Source organism: Corythoichthys intestinalis, chromosome 8, assembly GCF_030265065.1.
Source record: "Corythoichthys intestinalis isolate RoL2023-P3 chromosome 8, ASM3026506v1, whole genome shotgun sequence".
In the NCBI taxonomy this organism is placed as follows: Eukaryota; Metazoa; Chordata; class Actinopteri; order Syngnathiformes; family Syngnathidae; genus Corythoichthys; species Corythoichthys intestinalis.
In genome coordinates, this window is record NC_080402.1 from 22653951 (window position 1) to 22675638 (window position 21688).

At 38.7% G+C, this 21688-nt stretch overlaps 1 protein-coding gene across 3 annotated transcripts in view; it reads left to right on the forward strand.

Annotated features, from left to right (window-relative positions):
* The window catches only part of LOC130920212 (centrosomal protein of 95 kDa-like), a 28506-nt gene that overhangs the window by 252 nt on the left and 6566 nt on the right, over positions 1–21688 (forward strand). The window contains exons 2-15 of one of the 3 annotated variants that reach the window (XM_057843238.1): positions 352–480; positions 5414–5521; positions 5624–5734; positions 7989–8112; positions 10293–10411; positions 10945–11159; positions 11254–11305; positions 14370–14422; positions 14509–14690; positions 16492–16621; positions 16686–16946; positions 17020–17106; positions 19774–19906; positions 19979–20148. In XM_057843238.1, the coding sequence (XP_057699221.1) occupies positions 352–480; positions 5414–5521; positions 5624–5734; positions 7989–8112; positions 10293–10411; positions 10945–11159; positions 11254–11305; positions 14370–14422; positions 14509–14690; positions 16492–16621; positions 16686–16946; positions 17020–17106; positions 19774–19906; positions 19979–20148 (1874 nt within the window). Of the gene's footprint in view, positions 1–351; positions 481–5413; positions 5522–5623; positions 5735–7962; positions 8113–10292; positions 10412–10944; positions 11160–11253; positions 11306–14369; positions 14423–14508; positions 14691–16491; positions 16622–16685; positions 16947–17019; positions 17107–19773; positions 19907–19978; positions 20149–21688 lie in introns of those variants that run through there. The other 2 variants (XM_057843239.1, XM_057843240.1) reach the window with 2 other exon arrangements.

Genomic DNA, 21688 nt, shown 5'->3' on the forward strand with positions numbered 1-21688 from the left:
ATACGGAAGCTAACGCTAACTTTCCACCGCTAACTTTCGTGGCTAGCTCGTTTTGTCTTGACAATTTGGTGTCAGTTTCCAGCAGGCTGAATAACTTGTCGTGCATGACATTGCGTCACAGAAAGTGAAAATTACGACACTGTTTGCGGTCTAGGCGAAACAACATTAGCAATGGTTACTAGTTGAGATAGTGGCTTGTGTTTGCACCCACTAAATGGCCAAATATTTCGAGCTATGATGTCCGATGCACGTTATGTCACTATATATTATAGGGGAATGTATACTGTATTATGATCTGCTCCCTAACTTCGCTCTGTTCCCCTCAAAAGTTGAGTTAATTGTTTCTTACAGAGTGGGTAGATGTGGCAAATGAGCTGCTCGCAAAGTGTCACATCGAACAGAAGCTGACTAAACTCACAGATTGTGACGCCAACGTGTTTATTAGTCTCTACGAGAACATCTTGAAAGAGAAGGTTCCAGGTAAGTTGTATGTGACAAGTGCCAACACTGAACAAACCAATAGGGAATGGGACGTACTACGTCACTGTTTGGACGCGCCTCCATGCTGGCAATATGATTTACTTCCGGTTCGGCAGAGTCAATGCGGATTGTAACGTGTGGTAGTTCTAAGCTAACTCTTTCGGTGTTTTAGAAAGAAAATATGGGTGCTTATTGTTGCGTTACCGGGTGCAACAGCATCTCCTACGACAAAAAAAGGGGTTAGGAAAAATGGACTCACTTTTCACCGTTTTCCTGCATGGAGGACCAAATATCAGATCACGAAGGTACGACGGATGGCTGGATTGCAGCGGTTCGTCGGAAAAGCATTTCTTATGATCATATTTCTGCTGGAATGAGAGTGTGTTCCTGTCATCTCTACTCTTGTAAGTTGAACGATTTATCCACTTTTGGTTTCAATACGTTTTTCTTTTTTTACACCGTTGTGTAAATCTGCCTCGGTAGCAATGCTCGCCTACTACGACTCACCTACCTGTTGTATTCCTAGGTAAACCTGCTGACAACACATCCCGATTTGTCACCATCTCTCTTCTTGGATCATTTGACAAAGAAAATTTGTTCAATGGAGTGGTTCCATTTGTCCTGTGTCGGACTCAAACAAGCCCCTGCTGCAGACGCCATCTGGGTCTGCCCTTCTCGTCGATGAACTGCGGGCTTTTAACTTGTGAAAATGCAAGAACTGTAATGCACATATTTATTCTGCCTGGCTATTTAACTATGGCCAGTGACGTATTATTATTATTATTATTTTTTTAAACCACTTTGACAAAGACACGTTTCATTGTAATGTTGAATTTATATATTCTATTATTATTTTTAAATTATAATATTCTTATTTGCACTTATGGAGACTTTAGACTGTCAATTCAAATAGTGTTGGAAAAGTTGCAATACCTAAAATAGAAATGCAAGAACTGTAAAGTACATATTTTTACACCTTTATTTACCTAAGGCCACTGGATGTTTTTTAACTGCTTTGAAAAAATACAGGTTTTGTTGTGATCTTGTATTTATATAGTATATAGCTTTTTATAATGTATTATGTATTATAATATTTGCTGCCCCCTGCCAGAGTGTGGGCCATTTTGTACTAAAAGGATTTTAAACTGTCAGTTCAAATACTGTGTTGGAGACTAGTACTTGCAATACTTAAAATGGAAATGCAAGAACTTTAAAGCACATATTTATCCTGTCTGGCAATTTACCCAAGGCCAGTAAATAGTGTTTTAAACTGCTTTGACAAAGACACGTTTATTGTGATCTTGTATTTGTGTATTACTTATAATTATATAATATTTGCTGCCACCGTCAGAGGGTGGGCCTTGTTTGCACTAATTTAAAGATTTTAAACTGTCAATTAAAATATCGTATTGGAGAAATTGCATTACTTGAAATAAATCTATTGCAACTTATCAGTCCCAGTTCTTGTCTACAACACTGTCCAAAAATTGTCAATGCATATTCCAAATAGAATAACAAAATTAAGTCACCTGACTTTGTAATTATTACACCTGTTTATTATGAAGACCTGAAGTAAACAACAAGCAGTTACAGTTTGTCAAGAAGTTGTTCAAGTCATGTTTTGGTATTCATATTTTATTGACTTTTCACAACAACACTTGGGATCGTGTTTGTAAGAGCAGAGCAAACTGAAGTTTCAGCGTGCACTCTTCGCCTTTCCAACCTCTCATAACGCTCCGATGTGGTGCGCTTGACCTCAGAATAACCCAAGAAGAGATATGGTGACCAATCGGGATGTGTTGTCAGCATTTCATATGCAGGTTTTCCTAGTAACACAACAGGTAGGGGAGGAGGAGTAGGTTAGCATTGCTACCGAGGCAGATTTACACAACAGTAAAAAAAAACACACAAAAAAAACCCGTATTGAAACCAAAACGGATAAATCGTTCAACTTACAAGAGTAGAGATGAGGGGAATACTCTCATTCCAGCAGAAATATGATCATAAGAAATGCTTTTCCGACGAACCGCTGCAATCCAGCCATCAGTCGTGCCTTCGCGATCTGATATTTGGTCCTCCATGCAGGAAAACGGTGAAAAGTGAGTCCAGTTTTCCTCGCCCTTTTTTTAGTCGTAGGAGAAGCTGTTGCACCCGGTAACACAACAATACACACCCATAATTTCTTTCTAAAACACCGAAAGAGTTAGATTAGCACGACCACACGTTACAATCCGCATTGAGTCTGCCGACCCGGAAGTGAATCATATTGCCAGCATGGAGGCGCGTCCAAACAATGACGTAGTACGTCCCATTCCCTATTGTGTTTTTAATTATTATTATTAATATTATATATGCATGTATATTTTAAATAAAACAATCTATTAGATAATGATTCAAAAGGTTATTGTTCAAACTTGGCTATGGCACAAGGAATAATACTGTAGTAATAATAATGTCATTACTTGTATTGACAAATCGTTGACATTAGGGCTGCATCTAACGATTATTTTAGTAGTCGATTAATCTATCAACCTGTTAGTATAAAAAATCGAGTGATCGGATTAGGAACATTTAATGTGTTGCAGAATCAATTTTAGGAGATGTAAAACAAAGGCTTGCTAAGATTGCTCTTTCAAAGAGCATTAAATGTGAATATTAAAAAACAATTCCCGAGTATTTCTTCAAACTATTCAGAATTGCACTTTCATTTCTAAATAAATTAAAATACCTGATCTCAGCCGCTAGCTTAAATGCTATAAAACATTTTTTTTAATGCCCCTAACAAATCGTTAAATCACATATTCCCACAAAAACTGCTAAATACACCCATAAACCCATAAAGAAACATTAGCTCCAACAAAAAACCTACCTTTTGTTGGTCTTAACGGGGAGCAGCTGAATTCAGCCATGTTAAATGAGTTATGTTATAGTCACTGTTTCCACTAGAGGCCAGTGTATCCACCCAAATCAATCAAACTAAATGCAAACACTTTCAAAACAAACCATTACAATGCCACTCTAGTTAAACAAATACTCGAAGCAGAAAAATGTGATTCGAAGCTTCTTTCTAACCGAATTGCTGAATTAATCGATGAATCCTTGTAACAATAGTTGACTTACAATCTTGATGGTGTTATGGTGTTATAATTCTTTCTTGTATTCTTGTGAATGATTTTCTTTTAAATATAGTCATAAGGAATCACAAAAGAAATATACATTGCTGTGTTTTGATTTAGGGGCTTTACATTTCGTGCAGGTTAGTTCAAGTATTGATTTCTAAGAGCCAAACAATAACCAAATACAGGTTGTGAAGTGAGACCTACACGCCACCCCCCCACAAAAAAAAAAAAAAACCTTTACAATGTGTAGTTTTTTTCCCCCCTCAGATGATGATTATTTTAGTTTTCTCTTTCCCAATGGGAGGTTTAGAACAGCATATGTCATCATTAGTAATTCAGTTTTATTTGTATCTATTTATAGCTTATTGTATTTTTATTACAAATTCAGCTCAATGTTTTATATTGATTACAAAGTTTCTGTTATTTAATTTAATAATATAAATTAGTTTATTTATATTATTATTTTAGTGTCAAATATGAGTGAAGCTCTTTTTGGCCTGTGTAAATAAACTAAACTAAATAAACACATACCTGAACACCGTTAAAATCCCAGGATTTAAACAAGTAGCCCTTATGCATGAAAGCAAATTCCCGGGTCGATTGACACTGACATTTACCGAGTTGCATCTTTGTGTAATGTCCGGGAATTTTCCGGGAAGCGGTAAGTGTGAAAGCAGGCGTTAAATTCCTGGGTCACAACGTAATGGCTGTAGACCAGGGGTCCCCAAACTTTTTCCTGTGAGGGCCACATAACTTTTCCCTTCTCTGATGAGGGGCCGGGGTCAGTTTGTAACAGAAAAAGTGTGATGATTGCAGGAGTCCCTAATTGTAAAAATTTATTGTTTTTCAGAAAGCCACAATCAAATAACCCTTTCTGGATTCTTCACGGAACAAAATTAAATACAATAAATATAATATAATATAATATAATATAATATAATATAATATAATAACAACACTTTTAATTAAATAGATAATAAACAAATAATCCTCTCTTAGTTCTTCACAGAAAGAGGCCAGGAAATAAATAACACTATTGAGAAAAAAAAAAAAAAAATTCAAAATGCTCTTTGGTATTGTTCAGGGGGCCGGACCAAATGTGGAGGCGGGCCGTATCCGGCTGTAGTTTGGGGACCACTGCTGTAAACGTAAATATCATGGCCGACCGATCGTCATTTCCTCTTTCTCCGCAGTAAGACGAAAAGCGGTAAACAAACATCGCAGTTATCAACATGGCAAACTGTAAATACCAAAATAAATTGACAACATAATGAAATGAAATTGCTACTGGAGCCTAGAGCCGAGGAAGAAAGTCAGTTTTCCATCTTTGGAAATGTGTGGTTTATTTTGTTGCCGATGCTGACCAACAATGACGTAAAGTCCGGGTTATAAAAGCGCGCCAGCCGCCCTCCCCGTCCAGAGAGCGCCAAGTCGGCAATAAGGGACAAGTCTGTGAAAGTGTCCAACCCGTGTTTTTCCCGGGATAGCTGTCCGTGTGTGAAATCAATGACGCGGGTGAATCCCGCGTCACCTTACACTGGAATTTACCGGGATATAGTAAGTCTGAAACGGGCTCGAAATAGTTTGAATAAACTTTATTTAGTATTAACAAAGCAATTCATGTATTTTGGTTTTGTTCTGACAGCCAAAATCTTACTACTTCTGTCAGTAGGTTGCCTTTGACGAATCAATTAACATGTTAACTTTCACACTCCTATAACAGTCTTGTGCAATGCAAAAGTGTTAGCTATTGCTAGCAAGCACTTCAAGTATACCTTCAGTGATGATATTCTTTTTTTTTTTTTTTTTTTAAGATTATATAGCATCACCGGGCAGCCAGGAAGATGACGTCCATAATATTCAGTGTGTGATTGATTCGTTATCACTGGATTATCTTCAGATCAGTCTCTCACATATCACAGGTATAACGACATTTTGGTTTGTGTCTGTGTAAATGTCAATAAATATTTTTCATCTTAACTGTAGAAAATTTTGAATATAATATTTGCACTGTATATCTCCAGGAGAAAATGTCATCCGAGGAGACAAAGAGTCAATCAAGAACCTTTTAGATATCTTTGATGGCCTCTTGGAATATCTCAGTGAGGAAATAAGCGATGACTCGCAGAAAGAAGGTGGGCTTATTGAAGAGTACTGAATGTTTTCATTTTTGTTGAAATTTTGACACACTTCATAGTGTCTGTGTACTCTTGTTATATAAACTGGACATCTTTCTCTTTAAAGCTATAAAAGACAAAGAAACATCTCATTTGGCAAAACTGAGCAGTGCTTTGTCTGTTTGTTTGGGGCTGACCTGCCCCTAAGACCGCATTACATAACATCATTTGCGCCTCATGAATGTCATGTCCTAGATGGAAGATACAGGGGAAATTTGGACGAGATTGCCTGTTTGTTATGATTCAAGATTTGACCACATAATACGTTAACTTATTCTTCCAACCCTCCTAGTAAAATGGATTTGATGATGATTGCTGTCAATGGCAGTGAAGGAGCTAAACCAATTGAGTTTATGACCACATTATCTAAATTGCAGTCAGTGTTTTTCACTCTACAAAATTGCTGTCATTTCTAATGCTGGGTTACCAGGACTTGCCCTAACCATCAAAGGCATCATCTTCAATACTAGAATATTAAAATATAGTAGAGTTGTTCGATGATGACTTTTTAACCGATAATCGAGATCCTGATGAATCCGATACCGATATCAAACCGATTCTAATATACGTGGTCGTGGACTTAACATATTTTTGCTAATTGTATTGTGATGCCCCACTTGATGCTTTAATAATGACAAATGTAACAACTTTAAGGGTTTTCCAAATAAACATTCTGCCAATGTTGTACCACTATATTTATTGTTGAAATAAAAATAGTGCAAGCATCATTTTTTTGGATCGTGGTTTACACAGTGCTTCTGGCTCAAAATAAAAACAAAGGGACACAGCTTCAGTGCAGTCAACTTCATTTAAATTTTTCACCATGAATGCAAATGGTCTGCTCACCTAACAAATCCCAAGAGCATCTTAGTTTGGTCAATAAGCATAACTGCTGCACTAAGCTCTGACCAACCCTTGTACAAAGGCAGAAAGCTGAAGGCTTCTACATTCACTTTGAAGGCAACATGCATATTGGCCCAAAACCGATAATGTAAAACTGATGTCGATATCATCCGAAATAATTTTGAAATCGTCCAATGTTATCGGCTCCCCGATGATATCGGACAAGCTGAAACCTGACTGAAAACTCGAGAATATGAATAGCGGCTGCTGTGGGAAACTGAAACCCCAGCATTCTGTGCATTGGAGTTTGTGGGGCCGCAAGCATAGGCAAATTTTGACTTTTGGGGCGGGGGGGGCACAACATGTTGATGACCCTGAAACGCAGTGTCAGCAATAAAATGAACTGACAAGAATATGTTTGAATTTGTTTCCCATCATTTTTGAGGGGAATTCTAAATCAGGCTGCTTAGGACATTTATACTTTTGGCCAAGATCCTCATCCAGTGAATATGGTACGCCTGCCGGTGTTTTGTTTCTGGACAAATTTTGCACCTCATCAGAAATGGCAACTTTTTGTTAAAAATGGCGGCGAATACAGCAGTTACAAAGTAAACACTACAAACTTTCTTTAAATAAAGGAATATTTACTTACGGTTGATCATGGACGGACATTTAGAAAAGTTCTCCTCAGACACATCCTGCCATGTTAGCTGCACACAACAACTGTACACCGCTCTCTCACTGTTTTGTGTTCGGCGTGTCGCTAAGCCATAATTTCCCCTATATTCGTGTTGAACATGTATGTTACTTGTTCATTTAGCACCTGTGGGAAACATTGAGAGTCCAACTGAATGTAAAAGAGGGCTTATTCACCGCCACAACAGCTTTGGGAGCAAAATGTTATAGGGTGCAAAATTTGGCAGAACACCAGTGGTGGCGCTGTTGTACAATTAGGGTCTTTAGTGGGGCAAATTGAAACTCCGCTCACCATTTTGGTGGTGCTCCCTGGCGTAGTTTTGGCTAAGCAAAGCAAATGACTGTCTAAGGTGCTAGTCACATGAAAAATAATTTTGACCCATTATAAAAATATTTTTTATTCATTTCATTAATTTTTGTTTTATTTCTTTACAACTTTTATTGACAATAGTTTACCGGAAAACTCACAATTTTAAAATCATATATAGAAAATTCAATTACTTGCAATGACACTTTTCAGCCATTGGGCCCCCCTTAAACTCCACATATGGCCACGAGTACAGTAGTTTGTTGCTTTGCAAAAATGTCAATTTTACAAATGTTTTAGTCTGACTTAGACTGATATTTTTTTGTTTTTTCTTTTAAAGTTTATATCATTCTTTGACAAAATCAGGGTCCCAAAGCGTTGAACTCGGAGAGGATGCTCCCTGTGACAATGAGGTGCCGACAACCAGCAATGCTATTGAGCAGATGGACACGAAGTTGGAAGGGGTGCATATGTCTTCTGATGGTGGAACGTAAGTAGGCTACATATTTAATAACAAAGAAAATACAAAAATATGCCCGACTACTATTACTATAAACAGTTGTGCAAAATGGTGAGGTAGTGCATAAACCAAAAAATAAATGAATAAAACAAGCATCACCAATGAGAACACTGTTTAAGGGTAATGCGGTGCTACACACATACAGTGCCTTGCAAAAGTATTCGGCCCCCTTGAATCTTGCAACCTTTCGCCACATTTCAGGCTTCAAACATAAAGCTATGAAATTTAATTTTTTTGTCAAGAATCAACAACAAGTGGGACACAATCGTGAAGTGGAACAACATTTATTGGATAATTTAAACTTTTTTAACAAATAAAAAACTGAAAAGTGGGGCGTGCAATATTATTCGGCCCCTTTACTTTCAGTGCAGCAAACTCACTCCAGAAGTTCAGTGAGGATCTCTGAATGATCCAATGTTGTCCTAAATGACCGATGATGATAAATAGAATATACCTGTGTGTAATCAAGTCTTCGTATAAATGCACCTGCTCTGTGATAGTCTCAGGGTTCTGTTTAAAGTGCAGAGAGCATTATGAAAACCAAGGAACACACCAGGCAGGTCCGAGATACTGTTGTGGAGAAGTTTAAAGCCGGATTTGGATACAAAAAGATTTCCCAAGCTTTAAACATCTCAAGGAGCACTGTGCAAGCCATCATATTGAAATGGAAGGAGCATCAGACCACTGCAAATCTACCAAGACCCGGCCGTCCTTCTAAACTTTCTTCTCAAACAAGGAGAAAACTGATCAGAGATGCAGCCAAGAGGCCCATGATCACTCTGGATGAACTGCAGAGATCTACAGCTGAGGTGGGAGAGTCTGTCCATAGGACAACAATCAGTCGTACACTGCACAAATCTGGCCTATATGGAAGAGTGGCAAGAAGAAAGCCATTTCTCAAAGATATCCATAAAAAGTCTCGTTTAAAGTTTGCCACAAGCCACCTGGGAGACACACCAAACATGTGGAAGAAGGTGCTCTGGTCAGATGAAACCAAAATTGAACTTTTTGGCCACAATGCAAAACGATATGTTTGGCGTAAAAGCAACACAGCTCATCACCCTGAACACACCATCCCCACTGTCAAACATGGTGGTGGCAGCATCATGGTTTGGGCCTGCTTTTCTTCAGCAGGGACAGGAAAGATGGTTAAAATTGACGGGAAGATGGATGCAGCCAAATACAGGAACATTCTGGAAGATAACCTGTTGGTATCTGCACAAGACCTGAGACTGGGACGGAGATTTATCTTCCAACAGGACAATGATCCAAAAATAAAGCCAAATCTACAATGGAATGGTTCAAAAATAAACGTATCCAGGTGTTAGAATGGCCAAGTCAAAGTCCAGACCTGAATCCAATTGAGAATCTGTGGAAAGAGCTGAAGACTGCTGTTCACACTCTCCATCCAACCTCACTGAGCTCGAGCTGTTTTGCAAGGAAGAATGGGCAAGAATGTCAGTCTCTCGATGTGCAAAACTGATAGAAACATACCCCAAGCGACTTGCAGCTGTAATTGGAGCAAAAGGTGGCGCTACAAAGTATAAACGCAAGGGGGCCGAATAATATTGCACGCCCCACTTTTCAGTTTTTTATTTGTTAAAAAGTTTAAATTATCCAATAAATTTTGTTCCACCTCACGATTGTGTCCCACTTGTTGCTGATTCTTGACAAAAAATTAAAATTTTATATCTTTATGTTTGAAGCCTGAAATGTGGCGAAAGGTTGCAAGGTTCAAGGGGGCCGAATACTTTTGCAAGGCACTGTATGTTAGCAGGATAAAAAAAAAAAAAATTAACAACAAATGTTCCTTTTTTTTGTCTCTGTGTGGAAACTACAGGGCAATAACCTAAGTTAACGTGAGCAATACATATACCAGATGGGTGGAGCATTGATACATTTGCAATCAAATATTGTATCCGAATAGAAAATTGTAGTATTTATACTTTTGACAACCCTAATGGAATGTGAGAGGATCCAATTTGATCAGCAGGCTCTTTAAATATTACTTAAAATCCATAAACCACAGTGTGCTAATGCCTCTGTCTGTTAACCATATTTTAATCGGGAACCTGAAATGTACATTTTGTGTATGATAAGTGAGTGAATGTGAGTGAATGAGTGATGAACCTGCACATTTTGAAATGCAGGTCCACTGCATATTCCAGTAAGGTTTCCCAACATTCTGCCAAGTGTGACCTGCCGGGCTCATCCAGCGAGGTCATCGGGCTCGGCGTTTCAGCAAGGACGTTCACAGATCAAAAACAAGGTGAGATTTTGAAATAAACATTGAAAAAAGAAAGTGTTTTCGGCGTAAACTCTTGTTACTACATTACACTAGGTGTGCCACGATTGTTCCACTAATTGATAATCAAATTAATGAGCCACTATTTGGATAGTTAATTAATCGGATAGAGCTACTGTTGGCCTGAAAAAAACAACAACAAAAAATCCTAATTTTTGAGGCTCTTACATAAAATCTGAGTATTTACTATTATTTTTTAAAATGTATATAAAACAAATAGATACAAAAACTATATTTTTTCCATCTTAGATTTTTTGATTAAAAACACAATTTTTTTCTCAGATTTCTGTAATCAAAATCAAACAGTTTATCATTTTAATGAATCAAAATGAGATTCATAGTCCAACTTTTCTCCGTCAATTGCAGCCAATGAGTTAAAAGAGTGCCCCGTGAGGGTAAAACGAAAAATAAAAGTCATAATTTGTGCATGAAAAGCTTAATCCTTACTTCAAAATAATTTGTGGCAAGGCTTACATCACACCTTTTGACTTTAACAGATCCGACCATCCTAACATTAACCATGGATTCAGTGGGCATCTCTGGTCTCTCAGAGAACCGAGACGCACATTTGACTGTACCCCTGCACACCGCCATTCCTTTACAACCACCCACCCAGAGCGACTCTCGTCACCAAACCGACACAGACGCGCACCCTGTTAGCCGAGATGCCGTCGGCCACACAGTGGAGCAATGCGAATCTGGCGGCGTCCAGGTATCGACTTCTGCCTCGCAAATGTTTGCATGTTAGATCTTAGCGCGGCTCACCTCTCGGTTGACTTTTGCATTTTCTTTTTTGTCCTTCTCAGTCCGCTGAGGTTGAAGCCAATCAAGTTGTGTGCAATGGACTGCACTCGCCTGGTGGGTCAAAAACAAAAGCGTTCTTCATTGATTTCTAGATCTTGGGAGAGAATTGGGTCGGTTGTCACCAGTGTGTTTTTTGGCAGCCCTTTTTATGTTCGTCTTGGACGAAATTGCTTATTCGTCTTAGTCATATTTTAGTAATTTCAAAGTGTTTTAGTCTATTTTAGTCAAAAAAATCTCAGACAAATTTTGTCGTTTTTGTCGACGGTTACTCAAATTGTTTTCGTCTGGAAAATTGAAAAGTTTTAGTTCAAAATTAAATCAAGGTTTCCAACAATTTGGAATGAACATCGAAACACGAGTACATATTGAAGTGTTTACAAGGACAATGGCAACTCCATGAGGATTTTATTAATTTTGCAGCGAGAAGCACGAAGCGCTACTACCGTAAGCCGTAGCCAACGGAAATGAAACAAAAACAAAATTTAAGAGGGCGCTCGCTCTGCTAAATTAATCATAACGCAAACGCTATGCTAACGCTACAAGTCACATTTAGTGTGTCATCTGCGTGATGATAATACACACTCGGCAGGAAAACTAAATTATTTTCCACCATAAACTGTATTTTAAAAAGTTGTGTTTAACAGGCAAGCTTTATGCTACTGCTGACGTGAAAGCTATGCTTATGCTACGAGTTACATTCATTCAGCACAGACCTTTAAAGCAGTAATGTGAAGTAAGTTTGGCCAACCATGTTTTTGAATAATATCAATGGCTAAACAGTTATAAGCATATTTTCGTTTTTTTTTTTTTTTTTTTAACGCAACCCTTCCAGATTCTTTGTTTAACCCATAGCAACGCCCTTGACAACGAAAATGCTTTTCTTCGGCAATCTTCGGATATTATGTCACACCGGGAAGTGCGAGGGAAGTCCGCCATAGAACAGTATTGTTTGTTGCATTGCTTCTCGGTAAGATGCCACGGCGGTGTGTGGCGATGTTTTGTTCTCACTCAAACGAAAAGTTGTATGAGTGGCCAAAGGATAGCAGGGCACGTAAATGGACATCTTTCGTTCGCACGAAGCGAATGCATTTCACGCCGTCATCGAGTAGTGTTCTCTGCTGCAAACACTTCGAAGATGCCTGCTTCCTTAACCGGTCTGCTTATGATCAAGGATTTGCCAAAAAGTAAGTGTGATTTTTGGACAGATGACTGATGACTTTGTCAAAGCAGAGCCGCCAACTGTTGTGGAATGAACAGTATAAGCTAGCGACGTTAGCCGAAAGTTAACTCAGGCAATCCCCGATCACAGTTGTTGTTGCGTTCGCTAGGTTAAGCGTGTTTAAATTGTGCGTCATCTACGATCTTGTCCGAAAGGGTTAATCCACTGTCAATCGGGAAAGGGGTGTGGATGTGCACATAAGTGGGTTGGCGTCGCGGTAATTCACGGTCACCTTGCAGTAAGAGACACACACCGCCGGTGACTTTGTGCACATTTATTTGTATTTGTATTATGTATGTCCACCTTCATGCTTCAAGCATTGCTTTGGATTTGTACGGTTCGGTGTTTCTTTCACGGTGATCGCTTGATAGCCTTCTAGTTTGTGTTTTACGTACAAGAGCCGCTGACAGGTGACAAGTTGCTTTTAATGTCTGGTAGCGAATCAGCGAGCGCGCAGGTCACGCAGTGAATCATGGGAAATGTAGTCTCGGGACAACACTGAAGTGGTGCTTTGTAATCTGTTCGCTTGTGTGAAAAAACTACATTTCCTCACGCCATTAGACGCCTCTTCCTCCTGAGTGCCCCGAGCCGTGTTGTACTGTTCGCTCCATGTGTTAATTAAGAAACAAAGTTGTCAGCACGTCGTGTGTTCGATACATTTGTAAACAAAAAGCTCATAACAAGACATTATCCACAATCCGTTTAAAAGACGCTGGAGTAGTAGGAGGCGAGGAGGAGATCAGCGAGAAGCAAAACCTCGCGGTCGAATGTGGCGGCAGGTTGCTATTATATTGTTTTCTTATTGTTGCCACAATAAAGTGGAGAAAGCCATCAACGACTCATCTCCTTCTTCCCCCCCAACGTTTTTATATTATTATTTTATATGCACGAGAGCTGCCGGATCTGCCAAAATGAACATGAAGTCTGATTATTTTTTTTAACAATGTCATCAGATAGACAAAAACATAAAATTATGTGCAAATGCCTGCATCTTCAAATCATGAAAATAATAACAGCCTATATCTTACCAATCTTGTAATCTCGATGGGTCTTGTATCCATTCCATGTCAGGTAGTCTAAGCACATTGTTTGCATCCTGATTAGCGTCTGGCTAATACATGTTAGCTCCAACATAAAATTCCAACTTCCTCTTCTTCTTCAAACTCTTCAAAAACTTGTATCTCCTCCCTTGCGCTCGATCTATCGCTTATATCGCTGTTTGAATCATTGTTTGAAGGGCTTTGTATGGCGGCCGTATGTATGGAGCTGCCATCGCTGTTCCCGGTGTGACGTATCACTTCCGGGTTCGTCCCCTTTCAGGCTCGAACTTCGGAAACGCGATTATTTTGTCAAATATACAACATATAAATAATTTTTTCATGCTTTTTTTGTTGGACAATGTTTAATCACTTTAATTGTGACCCTATTTGGCATGTTATGAAATTACTTCACATTATTGTTTTAAAGGCTAAAGAAACATTGCATACTCTCTTTTGCAAAGACAAGAAAACAAAACCGAGAGCTGTTGGAAAACAATTTCACTGTGCCCTGTACAGTGACAACAAAAATCTTCAGTTGAACTTCTGATTGTGTGACAACCAACCCAAACTCATGGCTTTGGCTAAACTAACTGCTAGCATGCAACTGGATATCTCGAAAATCTGAATCAAAACTACGGCCTTTTACTCATACTTTTTAATGGGTCACACTTTCATGACTTAGAACCTACTGTGGAAAAGGCCATTAAAAGAATAGTGAATTTAAATTCTTATATTACAAAACACCACCCTCTGGTGGTTGGGATCTAGCAAATGTGACAGCCGAACAGTGCTGCAAACAACCCTGTTCTCTCCTACATCTTAAAATTAATGCTCCCCCACCTTTTTATCCATTTTCCAGCCGTGAGTGACAGCAGCCAGCAACGGACCAACATCGGGGCACAGACACTGGAGGTGGGAAAGCAGCAAGTCCACACTTTTAAAAGAAGAGCCATATTTGATTAAAATGATACATTTCATGAGCAAAGTATAATTTTCAGGCCACTAAAGGAGGCCCCAGGAAGGTCTTATTCCACACGCAACCAGATGTGCTCCTCCTCACGCTGCAGGAAGAGGCGTCGGCCACTACCCCGTCACCTCCAGACACAGAGGACGAAGATCGAGACCCGTGTCCTCCTACCAGACCAGAGATGGGAGGACTCCAGGATGAGACTGGCCTTGGGTATATTTTAAGGCTTTTGCAATTAATCAGCTAATCTGCAACAAATCGATTATCAAATTAGTCAACAACTATTTTGATAGTCAATTCTTTATTTTGAGACATTGGGAACTTAAGTATTATCCATATACATAGTTGTTTTTAAAACCCATTCATTCTTTGGTTGCCATCAATAGAAGTGAATGAGTTATTAGTAGGGATGTCCCAATCGCAAATTTTTGCACCTGAGTCAGAGTAACCTGATTTTGAGAATCCGCCGAAATAGTCCTGATCCGATACCGAACAAAGTGTTTTTTTAACAAAAGTTTAAAATTTTACTGTCCCACTGTGCTGCCTTTATAACATGAATTATTTTTAAATAAGAATAACATACAGAAATGCTTGTCTTTATCAAATGCTTCATTGAGTGAGTCCACTCAAATTCACTCACACTGGTGAGAACAGCCTCTCACTTACACAGTGAGTTGCCGCAGCACACTTGTGTAAGTTTAACAATGATTGACACATCTGTGCCTTTGATCGTAGCGCTACCAAGCTTCTCTGGCAAGATCAAAGCTACAAAATTGACAATCATCATTAACTTTATGTACCGAATGCAAGCTGGACAGTTTGGCCGTAATGTTTAGCAAGAGGGAGGGTGAGAGGCTGTGGCACTGTACGAGCATGAAGCAGCAAAACCCAAATATATATTTCTAATAAAAAACCCGATCCTTTTCACCCAAATCCGATCCTCTGAAAAATGGTGCGCTCAGCCCGATTTCCCATCACATGATCGGATTAGGACATCCGTAGTTATTAGTAAATATTCTTAGCCTGTAAAGTTGTTCTTGTGGAATCTAACTTTGAAGTCCCACTTCTCTGTCATTCGTTGACGGATCATCTTAAAGCTTGGTAGCTATGAAGCATCGGTCGGTATCTTTCGATCCTCATGCCCGATTTTTTTTTTTGATTGATTAATTGCATAATTATAGTTAGTATAGGTATAGTTAAGTAAGTTAGCCAGTAGAGGTCAGCCTTGTAGAGGGCACATGTGCACAGCATATAGAGTTTTGGTGCCTGTGTTGCTTGTCGGGTACGAGTTCAGCCAGTAGAGGGCAGCCTTCAGCCTGTCGTAGCACATTAGTGTTCATTAATTTTTAAAGAGCTATAAATAAAAAGGAAACAAACATAATTGTTGTAACATATTTCAAAATAGGGTTTATCAATACTTTTTACATTTTTTAATGTAAAATTTAGAAAATAAATATGATCTCTAACATTGAAGTAAAAAAAATATATTTTCAATTAAAAAAAAAAAAAAAACAGCCCCCCATTTTAAAATTTTTCATGTGAATGCAATACGCTTCCGTACTTTGGGACCCTGATTTTGTCAAAAAAAATTATTTAGGACATCTATTTACATCTATTTATAGAGTAAATGTGAACTTTTTTTTTTGTTTTTAAATTTTAAGTGTATATGGTCGGATGAAAAAGATAACTTGTAACAATGGTAACAATGTTTTCCTTTATAAATCATTGCATGGGGAAAAAAATGGAAAGGAAAATCTTGAAAATTATCAACGGCGCCCAACCCCCCACCCCCAACCCCCAAAAAAGCACCAAAAAAAAACAATTTCCGGAATTCCGGAACATAAACCAAAAATGACATGATCTGTAAATGAACCGATTATTCTGATAGCAAAAATACTAGGTAATTTGTCAAAAATAATGGTTTGTTGCATCCCTAGTATATTTGTTCGTATACTTCATGCTGCGATGGCTTGTTCACTAAAATGTCTTGTTAAACTGTCGCTGTTTGTCCAAGAAGCAGCTGTATGGAAGAAGATGATGAGGAGGATGGGCTTTCTCAACGCAGGAAAAGAAACAGACGAACCGAAAAGGAATTACACCACATTTCTGAGAAACTGACCAATCGAATTGATGAACTGGATCAGGTGAGGACATGTGGAGGTTCTCAGTCATCACATTTCAATGCCTGATTTTTTGTTTTTGTTGCAGATGCTCAAACGACTTATGACTGATAGCGGAGATGTTTGCGAAGACGAGGAAGAGGAGTCGGACCTCAGCGACGACATCATTCCGTGCCGTCGGACTCCCAGAACACACTCTGGTGGGAGTACGCATTTGATATCACGTCCACGAGGTCGTCACTCGTTACCGGAGCACTTCGAGGATGAAACAGAGGGCAGACAAACAAACATCCCTCCCGGTACTCTGAGGTGGCAAAGTGAGCCGTCGCGCCGTACGAATCACAGAAAGGTTGTTTTGCCTTTGAAATTCTTTGAACATTCCGATAATAGAACCGCATCTAACAAATTTTGTCGCTTCTCAGAACCGAGCCTACGAGGCGGAGTTGGCAAGAGTAGAAGGCAGAAAACGTGCTGATCTTGACAGGGAACGACACAAAGCTCAGGCGGCCGTAAGTCGGATGTCGTTGTACAATCCGTCCAAATCTGGGGATGGGGCAGTGAAACATGATCACTCAATGCCAGGCTTCCCAGTTGAAATTGATTTGATGGGCTTTTAAGGGGTAAAAGCAAAACAATAATCCAAAAGTGTAAGGGTATTCCCCAAAAAATGTATTTACAGTCATTTTCGCACTATAATGCGCACCTGACTATAAGCTGCCACCCACCAAATGTGACGCGAAAACGACATTTGTTCATAGATAAGTCGCACTGGACTATAAGCCGCAGCTTTCTTCACTGTATTATGGTATAATTACACCAAAAGATATTAACTGGTAACGCTTTATTTGACAACAGCATCATAAGACTGTCATGAAGTCCAAATGAACCACCATGAAGCTTTGAAGCAAATGGCTGTAGAGCTGCAGCTATCGAATATTTTAGTAATCGAGTAATCGACTGAAAATTCTATTGATTAATCGAGTAATCTGATAAAACATTTTTTTTTAGGTAAAGAGCAAATATAAATATACATGAGAAAAATAGACATTTAATCCAATATTGAACCATTTTCAGTCAAGCAATGTCTTTATTTTCGATGTACATTGTTGAAAACAGCCAACAGTTGCATCTAAGCTGTGACTAGAAAAAAAAAAAAAAATTCACTGCTTTCACTCAAAAAACATCTAGATCTTATTTAAAAAAACAAAAAAACAAAAAAAACCATTTCTTACCTAAAAATGTAATTACGCTTGATAACACACATCACTTGAAAGCTATGTTTTTTTCCCCATGTGTTTCAATATAATTTCCATTTGTGTCAAGCTATTTTTAAATTTTAGTAAAGTTTTAAGTTAGTCTAAACTGTAAGTACTGGTAGGATTTTGAGTTTTTGCAGTGTTCAAAATAAATGTATGATACCTGCTGTATTGGAGCACATTTATTCAGTAATGACTACTGAGCTAAAACTGAAAGTTAGCTTTATTATGTTTTAATTTTACACCCTCATCACGCTACAGCGCTGTGTTTTTGCAGATTAAATAAAGCCTGTATGTAAGAAACGTTAGCCACGCATCGACAGTGGTCATAATCAATAGAAACCTAGCCCTCTGAAGGGCTAACGTTACGTGAGCAAGTGACAGTAACGTTATATTGGCGATGAGAAGTCTACTGCTTAAAGATGGCGGCTGTTTACTGACGCTGCCCAGACGCGGCCGAGTCTGTCATTGCGGATCTAGTCTTAAATGCATGCGATATCTATGAGACGCATCAGACACTACCTGCTACCAAACTAGCATCATGCGGGCGTAGTTTTTAGCAACGTTGGCGTAGTTTGTAGCGGCTGTCGGCTGCGGTACGTTTTTAAAAATTTTTTTATTGCGTCTTCCTCTACGCACGTGACATCAGTGCGTTGTCCCGCATTAAAAGTAGTCCGGGCAAAACCTGATGCTTAGAGCTGGCAAAATTAAACGATTCCTTGAGGTGAATAAAATTACTCGGATCAGTTTTTATACGCAAGTTACTCGAGTTGCTCGAGTATTCGTTTCAGCTCTAATTGGCTGCAAAGCTTTATTGCTTCAAGGAGCTTCATTTGGCATCACTGCTCCCTTGGGGGAGACATTCATCCTCCTCTGCCACCTGCTGTCAACACTTGTTGTCCAACATGCCTCCTAGCATGCCTTGCAGCGCTACAGATGTAAATAACAATCAAAATTCATGTTCAGTGGTAATTATTTATTTAGTTACTGTACCAGTTGTTTCATTAATTGCTAGTTACGGTATTTGGTAATACTTTATTTGACAGTGGCGCCATAAGACTGTCATTAGACAGTCATAACTATTACATGAAACTGTCATAAGCATTAGTGAATGCTTATAACAAATGTCATTTAGTGGTATCCGGCAAATTATCTCACTTTTGAATGGATGTAAAAGATCCAAACTGGACATAAATGGAGTTTAAAATGACATCTGTTATGAGCATTCATTCATGCTCATGGCAGTGTCATGTTGTAATTATGATGGTCTTATGACAGTCTTATGACGCCACTGTCATAAATGTTACCAAATACCATAACAAGCAAGTAATAAAACAATTTTATCAAGTAAGTGAATAAATAATTAGCACTGAACATGCATTTTGATTGTTATTTACATCTGTAGTGCTGCAATGCATGCTAGGAGGCATGTGTTGCCTATTAATCCATATAAATGAACAAATAAGTCGCACTGGACTATAGGCTGCAGGATTCAAAATGAAGTGAAAAAGTAGTGGCTTATACTCCGAAAATTATGGTTTATTTACAATACTAAAACTTAAAAGATGAAATGTCCAGCGACAGCAAAAAAAAAAAAAAAAAAAAGTATGAAACTGAAATTCTAGTTTCTCATGATGATTTCACAATTTTGTCAGGTTTTGACCTTCTCGCAAATGGAAAGGCACTGGTTAGGTGACTATATCCATTTAGTGTTGTCCCTGAGAAGTGCAACAGAATGTATGCTGAATTTAAGCTTCTTATGCAGGCCAAATTCAATATTAATATATTTTCGTGATTTGCTGCGGGTCAGTAAAAATTGGGCAGCAGGCCGCAGTTAGGGCAGCCTCGGTTTTAACAATTCAAATGGATCGGATGTTTATCACTGTCAGTGGTAGAAGGCTCTTAATGTTGTGTGTGCAGGAGCGAGAGTACAGAGAGGCCATACTCCAAGATTTTCCCAAAGTGCCCAGAATGATTCCACATACAACAAAGTCAAAAGTCCACACCCAAAGCACATCGGGGCGACTACGAATACCCAGGAAGAACCCGCCACGTAAGCTACATTGTTAATGGAAAATGTCTTCTTAGTCACTTTACAACTTCAACACCCGTCTGCTCCGTCCAGTCCAAGTGAAGGACAACGAACTCCTGCCCCTGCTTCTGGAGGAACTCCCCTTCCTGCATATCTCCTCCCACGATCTAGGCCGCATGTGGCAGAAACAGAGGCGGCAGGTGGAACAACTTCGCGCCCAAGCTTCCTCTCGCAAGCAGCAACGCAGCAAATTGTCCGATGAGGTCAGGGCTTGATGTTGCGCTATGGAAGACCTTAAGGGTCCTTCCAGAATTACACATTACTTGGTTGGTCTTATGTTAAATATTACCGTATTGGCTCGGATATAAGACGACCCCCTCTTTTTCAAGACTCAAGTTTGAAAAAAAGACTTTTTGAACACCAAGTTTTTATACAGAAAATAATTAAACTACATCCGAAACAAATGATTATAACAATATATTTGAGAGAAAAAGCATGTTATTTTGCCTCATTCAAATCTTAATAGCTCAACATTTAAATATGTAAACTAAAGTGCAATCACACTCGTTAATGAATGGCTTCTGGTTTTTTTAAATGTAAATAAACCAATCTATTGTGATAAAACAACAAAATTGCAATAACTATATTAACCATCAAAGTGAAGTCTAACTGTAACCGTAGTGTTGAAATAAATCTGAAAAAGGAAAAACATTGCAATAAAATAATGCAAACTGGTTAAACGAGTAGCTGAGATCTGTCATGACAATGTCGCTTCAATGATATCTGGCGCCATCGAGCGTCGTGAATGGGTATAATGTCTAGACCGCGAATATAAGACGACCCCCACTTTTTCAGTCTTATGTTCAGGCCAATACGGTAATAATAATATGTACCGGACTATAAGCCGCTACTTTTTTCCTTCATTTTGAATCATGCGGCCTATTTGTTTAGTTATTTGGGTTAATAGGTAACACATTCCTCCTAGCATGCATTGCATTGCTCCGTGAGTAAATAACAATCAAAATTCATGTACTGTGCTAATTATTTTTTCAGTTACTGTTCCACTTGTTTGATTAATTGCTAGTTATGGTATTTGGTAACACTTTATTTGACGACGACGTCATAAGACTGTCGTAAGACCATCATAATAATGACATGACACTATCATGGGTATTACTGAATGCTTATGACAGATATCATTAAGTGTGATCTGGCAAATTATGTGACTAACTATGTCCAGCTAGGATCTTTAAAATCGATTCTAAAGTGAGATAATTTGCCAGATAACACTAAATGACATCTGTTGTAAGCATTCATTAATGCTCGTGACAGTTTCATGTCATAATTATGATAGTCTAATGACAGTGTTATGTCTTATGGTGCCACTGTCAGTAAGTGTTACAAAATACCTTAACTAGCAATTAATGAAACAACTGGAACAGTAACTGAACACATAATCAGCTCATAACATGAATTTTGATTGTTATTTACATCTGGAGAGCTGCAATGCATCCTAGGAGGCATGTTGGATAACAGCAGTGTTGACAGCAGATAGCAGCAGAGGTTGACTGTCTCCACCAAATTAAGCAATGAAGCTCTGCAGCCAATGGCGTACCGCAAGCAACGCGTCACTTCTGCTCATTAATATTCATGACGTTAGCAATTGATGCTAAGCGGGGACACGCTTCGGTTTGTCCCCAATAGTAAATGAATGGAAATGGTGAACAAAGGAGATGTTCACATATGGAGGTAGATTTGTGTCAAAAAAGTGATACTTCAATAAAAAAAATATATATTTCAAAT